At 48.4% G+C, this 13,358-nt stretch overlaps 1 protein-coding gene across 1 annotated transcript in view; it reads right to left on the reverse strand.

Moving 5' to 3' along the window:
* tmtc1 (transmembrane O-mannosyltransferase targeting cadherins 1) overlaps nucleotides 1–13,358 on the reverse strand; it is a 128,605-nt gene that overhangs the window by 29,519 nt on the left and 85,728 nt on the right. The window contains exons 9-10 of the mRNA XM_069192869.1: nucleotides 7,431–7,598; nucleotides 5,949–6,062 (exon numbers count right to left, since the gene is read on the reverse strand). Of these exons, the coding sequence (XP_069048970.1) occupies nucleotides 5,949–6,062; nucleotides 7,431–7,598 (282 nt within the window). The remainder of the gene's footprint in view (nucleotides 1–5,948; nucleotides 6,063–7,430; nucleotides 7,599–13,358) is intronic.

The raw sequence follows: 13,358 nt of genomic DNA on the forward strand, positions 1-13,358 counted from the left end.
AAGGCAGAAATACAGTTCTATATACAGTATACTGTAAATCCAGAGGTCCCAGAGCCTGCTCTGGGTTAACGGCCAATGATTAAACTCTGCAGAGATATGTGCTGTAGCAATCCTTACAGCGCACAGCGCAAACAGCTGGCAGGGTGCTCTCGATTAACCACACCACAACGGATTAAAAGATCTAGTTGAAACATCCCGAGGAGTAGCGCATGCTCTTACACCCAGGAGTGGTTCAGGAGAAGAGAGTTCTCCGTTTCCCTGGCTCCTGCCCTGTAACCCGCAGCCCCTGGGGTCCCGGCGGATCTGAACAGACAGGAGACGGCACTGCCCCTCAACGTCTCACTGCATCTTCAAATATGGCACAGCCCCACCCCCCATAGCTATGTGAGACAACAAGAGCAAGAGCCAAGAACGGAATAACATCCACAGCTGCGTGACTATCTGTCTCTCTGTCTGGCTGTAACAAAACAACGCTTACAGATGAGAGAAGGCCATCCTGCCCGTCTAGCTTGTTTGGGTGCTAGTGTCTAATTAATCCTGGACCTCATCCAGCCCTTTCTTGAATAAATCCAGGGCACTGCCTTTGGCAACATGTTCTATATTCCCACAACCCTCTGGATAAAAAAGGGCCTCCTGTTCTCTGTTTAGAATACACTTCTACGTTGCTTTTAGCTATATCCTCTGGTTCATGGACAGGGTGGTTACAGGGATTGTGAAAAAGTCACTCAGAGCAAGCAACGGCCACAAGGTGGGGTACATGTTGGACAGGACACTAGTCCATCACAGGGCACACACAGACACAGACACACTCACACACCCTGGACAGGACACTAGTCCATCACAGGGCACACACAGACACACACACACTCACACCCTGGACAGGACACTAGTCCATCACAGGGCACACACAGACACAGACACACTCACACACCCTGGACAGGACACTAGTCCATCACAGGGCACACACAGACACACACACACTCACACCCTGGACAGGACACCAGTCCATCACAGGGCACACACAGACACAGACACACTCACACACCCCGGGCAGGACACTAGTCCATCACAGGACACACACACTCACACTCACACACCCTGGACAGGACACCAGTCCATCACAGGGCACACACAGACACACACACACACCCTGGACAGGACACTAGTCCATCACAGGGCACACACAGACAGACACACACACACACACTCACACACCCCCGGACAGGACACCAGTCCATCACAGGGCACACACAGACACATACACACACACACCCCCGGACAGGACGCCAGCCCATCACAGGGCACACACAGACACACACACACTCACACACCCTGGACAGGACACCAGTCCATCGCAGGGCACACACAGACACACTCACACACCCTGGACAGGACGCCAGCCCATCACAGGGCACACACACACACACACACACACACACACTCACACACCCTGGACAGGACGCCAGCCCATCACAGGGCACACACACACACAGACACACTCATACACCCCCGGACAGGACGCCAGCCCATCACAGGGCACACACAGACACAGACACAAGGCTGCACACACTCATACCAGGGCCAATATTCCCAGAAGCCAAGTAACCAACCAGCATGCATGTCTTTGGACTGTATTTCACGGTTCATCACCTTTACACGTGACGTCATTGTTCCTCCAGTGCCCTGTTAACTCCATGTCCAGTGATCAGGATGCCCCTCAGCTTGGTGTTACAGTGCACGTGAAACACTGGATTAACATTCACTGTGATAACCGCAGAGGTCTGGGAGTCGTGAGATGAACCCCAGAGCAGGTGAGGCGGTGATGAGCAAGCGGGCAAGCGTGAGCAGGAAAAACACAGACCAGAATCGTGGTCAGGGAACGTGCGAGGGTCGAAGCCTGGAGACACGGTGACACAGCACAAAAGGCAAATCCAAAGCAGGGTGGAGACAAGCAATCCAGGTTCGCCGACGAGGAGAACACAAGGGAAACCCACAGCCTGGTCAGAATGAAGCAGAGACGAGAGTCCAAAGAGAAACACAAGCGTGGAAAGCAAAGCTAGAGACTAAGGCAGTGGCTATAGAGTAAAACTCTATAAAGGAGCCCAGTGTACTGTCACACCAGGCCTTAGATAGCCTGTTTCCTAACAAGGCAGTTGGAGACAGAGGTGGAACAGACTTCCTGTCTGATTTATAACCATGGCAACCAACTGACAGACAGAGGAGTAGGGGCGTGACTGGCTGCCATGGAGACGCTAGCTTGTTCAGAGCAGTGCTCCAGCAGGGGCGACCTTGACACACCCTGTGCACTGCTCCCCAGAAATCACATCAACCTGGAGCGCTGTGCTTTTAAAGAACAGCGTCTGCCGGTGAGCGGGGGAAACCATGCCTCACATCACCATGCCTTGACAGGAGTATTTAAAGTCTGATTTACAAAGACTCCAGTTTTTCTATCTATTTATCTGGCTAACACCTTTGACCAGGGCTACAGTACATGCAACGCATGCAATAAACAGAATACTGATATTTCAAATGTGAAATTTTAAAACAAGAAATGAATACACCTGCTGATCCGTACACTTTCGTTTCTGATCTCTTTTTCACTTCAGCTAAATATTATAGGCAGACAATGTCACAGGCGACCTGTCAAGAACAGGTCCTGATCTTTTAATTACAGGCTAGGAGGCTCAGAAATTGTTCATCCCCAACTCCCTCCTTCCATGCTGAACAGTGCTCTCTGTAAATAAAGGCAACTTTATCTTCATGGCATTGCTAAAGAACTTTAAAACAAAGTCCATCTGTTGCTGCAGCCACTGATTATTTCTTTATACACTAGTGACAAATTGCTAAATTATAAAAGGCCAGAGTGCTCAGACTGGTCTCTGCGTTAATGCCACCTTTTGAGAAATAAACAAACAGACTGCTGTCGCGGTCACTAAAGCAGATGGCAAACAGCATCAGGGCCTTGTGAGAAAATCCCAGAGCCTGAGACTCTGCTTTAGTCCCTGTCCTGCAATAAGAGGTGAAAACAGATGGTTTTTACACAGGCAAACCACAGGAAGTACTCACAGTGCAGCTCACAAACAGGCACCACATGAAACTTCTCCTCTTATTCAAAACACCCATTCACAAAACCACCCGCACAACAAGCAGCAGGAGTGAGGAGTCAGGAGATGGAACTGTTCTGAAAAATCTGTGGATACCTTTACACCTCGAAGATCACAACAACATGGTTAACAATAACTCTACCGCAAAAATACATGAATTCAAACTGTAAAAATGTGTGGAACAAGATACGTTGTCACCTTCATTACAAATACCATGTAGCAACCGGAGCCCAAAAACGCCAGCTGGGCAGAATGCCCTCTTCTCACAGGTAATCTTTTGAGGTCCCTCAAGGAAAGAATGGCATCAGACAAAATCTGCGATTAATGCAGTCAGTTTCCTGCATTTGTGGGATGTTACTGAATTATGGCTTTGAATTGTTGCTTGATCTGAGCAGCAGCAGTGTGTAAGAATCCGACCATACCATAGGGTCACAGGTTCAAACCATGCACTTATTCACTTGCATTTATCTGCTACTGTTTCCCACCTTCGGACAACATACAGTGCTGGCTGCTTTAAAAAACAGATTGCCCAAACAAGCCGGAAAAACCAAATGACCTCCTTTAGCCTATCTTATGCTCTGTGTTCTGAAGACGTGGGCTTCTTGGCAGGATCTTATCTTCACTGAGAGATTTATAGCAAAGTGGGGCCTCTCAAACATCTCAGCCAGTGAAGGCGGGTTCTCGAGCTCAGGTCAAGCTCTGTGACGGCAGGTCTGTGCCAGCTGTGACCAGGACTGCCCAGGCAGTGGCACACAACTGGCAGAGCACTGCAGAGGCAGGGTGGGATAAGGTGTCCAGAATTCCCGCTCTGCAAAGTGACCCCTGTGTCCTCCTGAGCGCTCACAGGCCAGGTGCTGTTGGTGAAGGACGGGAGCCCACACAGCGCAGGGCTGTTTGAAAGACCAGTGGCCTGAAGGTGGGCTTGTTAGAGTTAGGGCTGGGGTCAGGGCCTGTAGCTGAGATTTGGAGAAATACCCAAAGGCTCTTCCAAAATCAGGTGGAAATAAAGCAAATATCTGGCCATTCTTAATTTAAGCAAAGAAAACAGCAAGCAAGGCCCAAAAGCGCCGTCTGATTGCTCTTTAAGACAAGAGCAGGAGAGACACCGCACACGTGGGAAAGCCACTCTTGAACCACTGCCCACCTGGCTTCCTAAAAGCTTATTTGGGAAACACTGTCTGATCAGAAACACTAACGTGACATCCAAGCTCTGATTATTAATTACGCACTTCCAAAACAAAATGTCAAAGTGAAGGACGTTACATTTCGTCTGGAAAATGAGATGATCTCAATTCTGCTCCAGCCTCTGCTGAAGGCGTTTTGTCAGCCCCCGGCCAGCGCTCCAGCAGAGCTCGTACGCTGCCTGGGGACTCAGCTGCTTGCCTCCCCTCGATCTCCAGCACTCCAGCCCCGCCAAGCAGACTGCACAGCACTTTATTTCCCCGCCGATCGCTATGGAAACTCTGAAAACGCTTCGCCACTGGCTCTGTACCCACGCTGGAGCAGGGCCAGCTGGCGCCGTTTCCCCGCAGAGGTCAAGGAAAAGGAGCCAAAAACCTTTCAGCCAGCGAGAGCGGCCCATCCAGAAGACACTGCCGTCCTCCCTTGGGGAACAGCAGTAATCAAACGCTACACGAGGGATCTGACCCGCCTCTGCTCCCGAAACGCGCAAGGACCACGTTCCTGTCAGTCACGGCAAATATCCAACATGCGTACAACGTTCCTGAAGTCAAATTCATTTCAATGGTACAGAAAGGCCTGAAACAAAAATGATGAGAATAAAACAACACCCCTGTCCAATGAAAAAGCCCAAATTCACACAGACTGTCTGGCCCACTGGTTCAGGTCTCTTATGTCTCTTACGGTTTCCATGCTGTTTTTAATCCCAGGCTAATTGATTTCAGTTTTTTATGGGGCATATTTGCTTTCATCTCTTTAAAGATCAAAAGGGATGTTGTATCAACTTTGAGTGTCAGAAGTTTGCTCATCTATATGTTTTTATATTTAATAGTGTCATTCCTTCCTCTGGGCGTGTCTGATACACTGTTACTGCTTCATGTGGGCGTGTCTGATACATTGTAATTCCTACTTGTGGGCGTGTCAGGTACACTGTTACTGCTTCATGTGGGCGTGTCTGATACACTGTTACTGCTTCATGTGGGCGTGTCAGGTACACTGTTACTGCTTCATGTGGGCGTGTCTGATACACAGTCATTCCTACTTGTGGGTGTGTCAGATACACTGTTACTGCTTCATGTGGGCGTGTCAGATACACAGTCATTCCTACTTGTGGGTGTGTCAGATACACTGTTACTGCTTCATGTGGGCGTGTCAGATACACAGTCATTCCTACTTGTGGGCGTGTCAGATACACAGTCATTCCTACTTGTGGGTGTGTCTGATACACTGTTAGTGCTTTATGTCTGATACAGTGTCCTTCCTGCTGTGGGGGTCTCTAAAAATAGTAAAAATGTGTTTCTTTTAAGAATTTACAGCGGGGCAAACACACAATTAGTGCATAACACACCTCACTTCGTGCACCACGTCTTTTTGGCACAGGTTCTGCATGGTGTGCTGTGCACAACTCACAACAGGAACACCTGAAAAATGTGTTTGTGAAGGGAATTCCTTAGCCTAGTCTGGGCAGTGGCAGTGTGCAAGCGACCTCAAGACGAGACGAGCACCTCACTCTATCATGGCCATGACTAACTGTTTCCTCTGGAAAGTCTGAGAAAGAAACCATTTCAATAGCAAAGACTTTGACACCTCGAACGTAAGTCAAACCTTCTATATTGATGTCTTATTATTATTGTGCTTTTCTGCTGTGAGCAGCAGCTAACTCACCTGAGTGCAGTTTCATAGTGATGAATAGCTTCTTGGTTTCTCCCTTGGTCTTTCAGAAAGTTGGCATAGTTGTAGTGTACCTTGGCATTGTGAGGCAGAGTCTGAATTCCAGATCTACAAGAGAAGATAAAGCACATCAGCCAGTCACAACAAGAACCAAATGACGTTCCAGTGCTTCAAAAACTTCAAAAAGGCAGAAAACAAAGCAGATCTGTCTGGCCCCAGTCTCCTCCCAGCACAAGATCAAACTGCAAAGCTTGGATAAAAACAGAGAGGAACAACAACATCCGGTCTATGAAAAGAGCACGCCGACAGCACTCCCCAGGGATTCCAGAAACTCATACTCATCTTCCCTGCTCCTCATACTGCCCCCTGCTGTTTAACCCTTGATCTTCATTGTCTGTCTCATAAAAAAGCTGAAGCTACTGCATTGAACAGCACTGCAGAGTCTCCTTGAATTCTGCAATGAATGTGCTTTAAAAAAACTGACCATTATAATTATTATTCTAAGAGTTATTGGGCCTATACACAGTGCCTTGCAAATGTATTCTCTCCCTTCCAACAATGTCCCAGTTTGTTGTATTACCCATGATATATGTACAGTTTTAAACTATTTTTAGTACTAGCTTGATTGCTCTATCGAACACATGTGAGTGATAAAAGTTCAATTTCGGCAAAAACTGCAAAGAAAAAATTCTGTTCATTGTTACAATGTATTTACCTCCTTGACAAACATAAATTAGTTCAGTTGCACACAGTTACTTTGACAAGTCGCACAATTATTTGAACAGCCTCTGTCAGTGTGCTTTAATAGTGGTCCATGATTTTAGACTATAAACCTGTGTCTCCGTGAGGTGCCTCAGTCAGGCAGCGAATTTCAAGCAAAGCTTCAACCATGAAAACCACTGTACCGGCCCAGCAGTGATAAGATCAGGCTGTTCCTCCAAACTGAGGAGCTGAGAAAGGGGGAAACTGGTCGGGGGTGCCCCTGTGAGGACAACTAGAGTGACCGGCAGAGAGGAAGAAAATGTCCATGAGTCAACAATCTGACCAGTGAGACAGTGTGGAAATTCCAGCTCAAGTCCCACATGGAGTCTGCTTAAATGGAGCATTTAAGTGATACTGTTAATACGTGGTAAAAGGTTAAGTGATCAGATTAGGCATTTGGAACGTATCTGTCTCCATGCAAAGCTTTACACTTGGCACAAACCCAACACAGTGCATCACTCAGTCAACACCAGCCCTACAGTCAGGCATGGCGGGGGCAGCGTTACACTTTCCGGCTGCTTCTCAGGGACCTGGGGGCCTGTCAGGATTGCTGGGCAAATGGGCGGAGCACAGTACAGGCAAACGTAAGAGGAAAACCTGCTCAAGACTGCTGGAGACTTAGAACTGGGACACAAGTCCAGCTTCCATCAGGACAGCGACCCCGAGCCCAAGGCCAGGGCTCCAGCAGGGAATGGTCTCACAGGAAGACGTTACCTGAAGAGCGCCTCCCGGGACAGCCAGGTCTCGTTCTGCTGCACGGTCTTCCAGGAGAAGAGCAGCAGGAGCAGCAGCAGGGACAGCGTCAGCGCGGGCGCACCCCACCGGCCCACCACGGAGCACAGCCTGCTCAGGCCATGGACCACCAGGATGCAGTACCCCATGCTGGAAGAGACGGGGCAACGGAACAGGATGAAAGGGGTCCTGCAGAGCCCCACATCCAAAAGCCACCCCCGCTAGTGTCCTCCCCCTCCTCCGCCCTTCTCACCCGCAGGCCCTGTGCTCACTGTAGCCACCGCCCTGTCCTTCACTTTCGAATGGTCACAAGGCTGGGATTATACAGCAGGACGCTGCACTCATCTTAATCCAGGAATCCCACAAACCTTAAAAAAGGAACCAAGCTGGGCTGCGGAAGACACTGCCGCTGCCTTAAACAAACTGAGAACATGAGTTTATCACCAGCATCTCTCACGCTTAGGTTTTGCTTGTACGCTGGATGCTTTAAAGTTCACCTCCGTTATTCTGAGCACCTACCATTAAAACAAAACGACTGAAAGATATTCCAGCGGCAGTGTCTCGTTTCTGGGACCCATCTCTCTCAGCGCACACGCAGATCCTCCTAATGGTTCCCCCTGCCCCTAGCGGGTTTCGTCAAGCCTTAATTGAGCTCCGGGGCTCCTGGGTCCCCTTTCATTCTGTTGAGCTGTTTGCTGATTTCCTTGTTTGCAATCTCACTTTAACCCAGGGAGCCACGTCAGCTACAGTACATCTCTCTGCGCTGGCTTGGACTGATACCTCAGTGTTCGAAACTCCACTCGAGCATCAGCACTCAACGCATTTCCTTTTTTTTCTTTGACACAGCAGCAAGAGAGGAGAAGCCGGCTCTCCGAAAGGCTCCAATTCTGCCTTCTTCTCCTTCTTGCAGATCACTCTAGGTGTTTAAAATATTCTTGGCAGCGCATGACTGCAAAGGCACAAACCCAGTAATCCCTAAGAGTGGCAAAAAATTTAATAAAGCACAAGCTACACGTATCTCAACACAATGTGTGAAATACAGTCAAATTCTGCTTTTTTCCTTTGGGGGATAAGCCAGCGCCTCATTGACTGAACTGTGCCAACCATGTGGGGCCAATCAGTCTTTCCAAAGAGCCTCAGACTGCTCCTGGGAAACAAAGTGAGACACAAGCGGATTATGGGAAACTAAAAAATAAGACAGCAGGATACAGTAATGACCTTGTGGAGAGCCCCTGGGGTCTGGATCTTTGCAGAGGGTGAGTCAGGGGGCCTGTGAAAAACAACAGCATTTCTGACTGAGCTGCACTGCTCCCTGTAATTATTAAAGTGATTGAAGTGATGCATGCAACACATAAAAAAAAAACTGCAAGTAAGCGATCAAACGCACTGGGAAAGTCATCAGATCTTCACTGACCAGTTTGAAGACCAAAGGAAGCGAGCAGCACTCTGTGATCACTTCTGCCTGCCTTCCTCCGAGACACTGTGTATTTCTATCAACCTAAGCCAAGCCTGTCTTTTCACACTCCCTCCATAACCACGACTATCAAGGGACATATAAAAGCAGCAGTTCAAAGAGAGGTTTTTTGTCCAGCGGACTCTTTGGAAAGTGCTCTCCGCAGGAATTCAGGCCATCAGATCCCATTACTGGGAACAGTCACACTGGCTGCTTCCACAAATCCTCCGCCCAGGTGGTACTCCTGGCAGGCTGCTGGCTGCTCCCGAGCAGCCGTGAAGGGATAACAGGAAGGTGTGCTGTAAAGACCTTCTGTTCTGCACTGGGCTTTACTGCCGCTTACACATGGCATTTTGGAAGGCCTGGGAATATCCCACAAGGCATCCCTGCAATGGAATCAAATCTGTTATAGTGAACCTGTGGCCAGACCTTGTGTATTGCCACAGCTGGTCTTATATTCGTGATCATATCTGGGCAACACTCTCCAAAGTCTGACTTATCTCCACACAGAATAACAGAAATGAGCAGACAAGAAAATGGTATTGTTCTTGTTTACTGAGTTGAAGAGGCGTGATTGTTTCTAAAAGATCCACTTCTCCATCTTCAGAGAAACCTATTCGTTGGCCCCCGTGTTTAAGAATGCTGCTCTGTATAGTGATGAAACAGGTGAGAATGGACAAGGTCCAGTCATAGGTTTGCCCACAGGAACCTGACAGGGATGAGCAATTTAATGTCACGATTAATCAATTAATTGGTTAATTAACTAGGACCACTGATAAAGTCTGAATTAAGGCTCAATCAAGATATGAGGATAAAACAAGTCAGCTTGTTTTGTGATTGGTAATTACAAGAGAGGAAATGGGTCAAAATAAGTTATTTATGTACAAAGTAGTAGTAGTAGTAGCAGTAGCAGTAGTAGTCCATAAACATCACTTACAGGAGCAACCTGGTTTTCCTCAGAGGTCTCAGCCCAGTACTGACCAGGCCCGGCCTTGCACAGTCTCCGAGATCTGACTGGATCAGACTACAAGGTGGAAACACTGCTGGAAATCTAGAATGACCCTGAATAGTTTACACGCCGTACAAAACCTGTATTCATGTGAACTTCACAAAGCACGGGAACAAGCCTGTTCGTCCAAAACCAAAGCACATTGTCCAATTCCTATCAGCCACCAGCCGACCAAACACTCTCTTAATTTGACGTGTTTTTATAAGGAGGCCAAAATCAATCTGACGTTCTTCATTAAAGATCGGCTTCTGAGTGTGCACATGACATATAGAAACTGGGTAGGGTACTGTTTGTTTTACTAAATGGACCATAACATTGTATAGTCAATTAATTGCTGCCATATAAAAGGGAGTCACCAGATTATGAGCAGTGACATTCCCCGTGGACAGCGCAGCACTCAAGATAATTAAGCATCAGCCGCTGGCCTGCTGCCTGTTTCTTCAAGATCTGCCGAGAGGCTCCTGCTACATAAGGAAGGGCAGAGGGCACTCAGAGATGAGAAATGCGTGGAAGCTAGAAAGCTACAGAATTCAATTAACAAAAAAAGCTCTCGAGAGAAAAACCTTCATTTCCGCCCCGTAAGGAACAAGCCCTTTTAATGCTGCAGAATTGCATTGGCTATTTCAACACAAGCTGCTACCGTTATTAATGATGGTGGAGGACGTGTTCATTAAGACCTTTGTGTTTAAGGTGTATGAGTTCTACTCTTCATGGCTCTCACAAAGGCTCTTCAAATACGTGCACCATGTTCAAACTGCTCGGCTTTATTTTTCAACGCCTTTTTAACCCTACCCCATATTTAAATAGTCCCTTGATATTCAGGAGCAGACTTTCTACAGAGGTGAGCATCCCTTCTGTGGATCTTATGTTAAATGTGTCACACCGTCTTTAATCTAGGGCTGAGTTCTTTATATTTATGAAAAACCGAACGCAGCTCGCGGGTCCAGTTTAGATCGGCGCTCCTCAGCTGCCTCTGGGGGATTCTCTTCTTCCAGCCACAGAGCTGGGACAAGCCTGCCCGGTGTCTCCACATTTCTGCGCTCTGGGAAGCTGGCGTGTCGTGCCCGCAGGAGATGAACGTCAAGTTCGCGGTCCTGCAGCGCTGAGGGCCTTTGGTGAGCCTGCGCTTTCCCCCTCGCCCGAGAACCTTTGCGCTCTCGCCCGGCAGAGCAGGGGGTGGGGAAAATGAGCGACGAGCCCACGGCGGCTGGGGGTGAACCGCGAGCTGCGAGGACAGCTGTAGCGGAACTCGTAATACATTTCGGCCACAAGGCTCAGCTGACTGAGACAGCCACATGGTGCTGTGACATGCTGAGAGATGATTGGCTGTAAGCCTGGTGGGGGCGGGCAAGGGGGCGGGGTTTCCCTGCCCTGTGTGCGGTCACAGGGTTAGTGGCCAAGACGTGAAGAAAGACAGCTATTCCAAACCAGATCGATCAAACAAAAATAACTGGTGATACGACATGAAAGTAACCACAGCCCAGGCAGGGCACCCAGAACACAAATCAGTCCAAGAAAGATGGAGTGGAGGAGATTTTGGGCTCATTTTTGTAGTGAAGGCCAAGTGAAAAGTAAAAGAAAGACGACTTGTGTTTACTCTCACACACACCCGACTCTCAATCTTTTTGCAGCTTTTATTTTTGAATTAATTTTCTTGGCAGTGCATCGCCAATCTGTTCCAGCAGGGATTTGTTTCAAAGGAATCATGATTTGAAAAAAATATTTCTGTCTGGCAGTTTCACCATTTTTATTTTATTATTTTCTTTAAAATCTTGCCATCATGGCCTGAAAATTCACTGTTGGTTGCAGCAGGTTTTAAAGAAATAAAAGGAAAAAAAGTACGGTAGTATTTTACTTGGCTTTAATGATTCCATTAGATCTCAAACATTTTTGACGTGTGCTTCGTTTTAGAAAGTGGTTTGAGTAATTGTTGCTTTCGATCCACAATTAATCCCGGTCTCCGCTGCACTGACATTGCAAATCAACTGTCCAGACTCTGCTGACCACAAGTGATTTTCCTCATTGTAAAAGCTCAGAGGAAGAGGGGAATATGAATAAGAATGCACTAGTGAGGGAAAGTAAACGGAGAACACTTAAACCTGAAAACATCCAGAGGTGTTCCAGTGCTCTAACAGGAGAGAGATGTGAACGGAATATCAACATGGTTAGAAATCAGGGAGTAACTATCGTGGAATAAGAAATCAGTACAGGGAACCCTTCCGGAATCCCTGGGTTTACATTAGACATTCCTAACATGCAGCACAGTCCCACGTGAGATACGTTTCCTTGCATTTCCGCTATAGATGCAATGTTTTATTATTCCCAATAGCAACTGGGAGCCAACACAGACCACTTAGAGCGCTCGTGTTTTAGAAAAACGAATGAAGAAAAAAAGATTCCCAGGTAATCGTGGTTACAGATACAAATAAAGCGCAGAACACACTCCAGCTCTTCAGTACCACGTGGGCTCTGGCTCCACTGTGAAAGCGTGCCGGTCAGCTCTGCTGCCTCAGGGGCCTGGGTTCAAACGGGGACTGGGGGGCATGTGGACACAGGATGCACGGGCTCCCCCCCACCTCCAAAATCCAAGCAGGCCCTGGCGTCTCCCCGCAGGGCAGCCCTGCGCTTCTGTGCTCGGCGCCGTGCTGGACGGCGGGTTGAAACGGCCTCACTGGGCCCGCAGCTGCGAAGCCTCCTCTTCTTCAGGAAGGAGGGAGGTGCAGGTTCTCAAGCTACCGTGGAGAGCACTCTTCTCAGAGAAACGGAGACATCACCGAGCGCAGGGAGATCTCTCCTGGACCTGCTGCCCCACTTCCCCAGTTTGGGTTGTTTCTCAGTCATTTCTATTACCAGCTGTTTTACCTCCCCCGGAGTCTGGCACACAGTACTGGGCGAGGCGTGAGGCTGGGCTGCAGTCTGGCACCACGAGTCGCTAATGAGGTAGAGGCACGATTCCTGCGCTCCTCTCGTCTCGTGTGAGACCTCCTTCACACTGCAGCTCCACAGCTCATCGCTGCCTGGAGGGCCACAGGCTCCGGGGCACAGTGGCACCTTCCGGAGGGCTGTCAGACAACCAGTGACATTGTGGCAACTCAATTTACTACTGCATAAGGCACCACTGCGTTTTTACACAAAAGCTATTAATTTATAATGAGCATTTTGCACTATGTACACGTCCTTTGTTTCCACTGTTGTTTCACACTCTATAATAAAACTGCATAATTTATAATGCAAGTCACAGTCAGCCATGAAATTGTACGGGCCTGGCTATTAAAAATGTGTGTCTGGAAGAGGAAGAGGCTTCCAGGTCTTTACTGCTGCACAGGATGCTACAGGGGGTAAAGTCATCCCACATCCCCTCTACTGCAGGGAGCTCTCCTGATGTCAGCGTGCCAGTGCTGCCACCTGTGCTTCCTGGGCGTCCACCCCCCCTCTGCGCCTCTCCGTC

The sequence above is a fragment of the Lepisosteus oculatus genome, chromosome 7, assembly GCF_040954835.1.
Source record: "Lepisosteus oculatus isolate fLepOcu1 chromosome 7, fLepOcu1.hap2, whole genome shotgun sequence".
NCBI classification, from domain to species: Eukaryota; Metazoa; Chordata; class Actinopteri; order Semionotiformes; family Lepisosteidae; genus Lepisosteus; species Lepisosteus oculatus.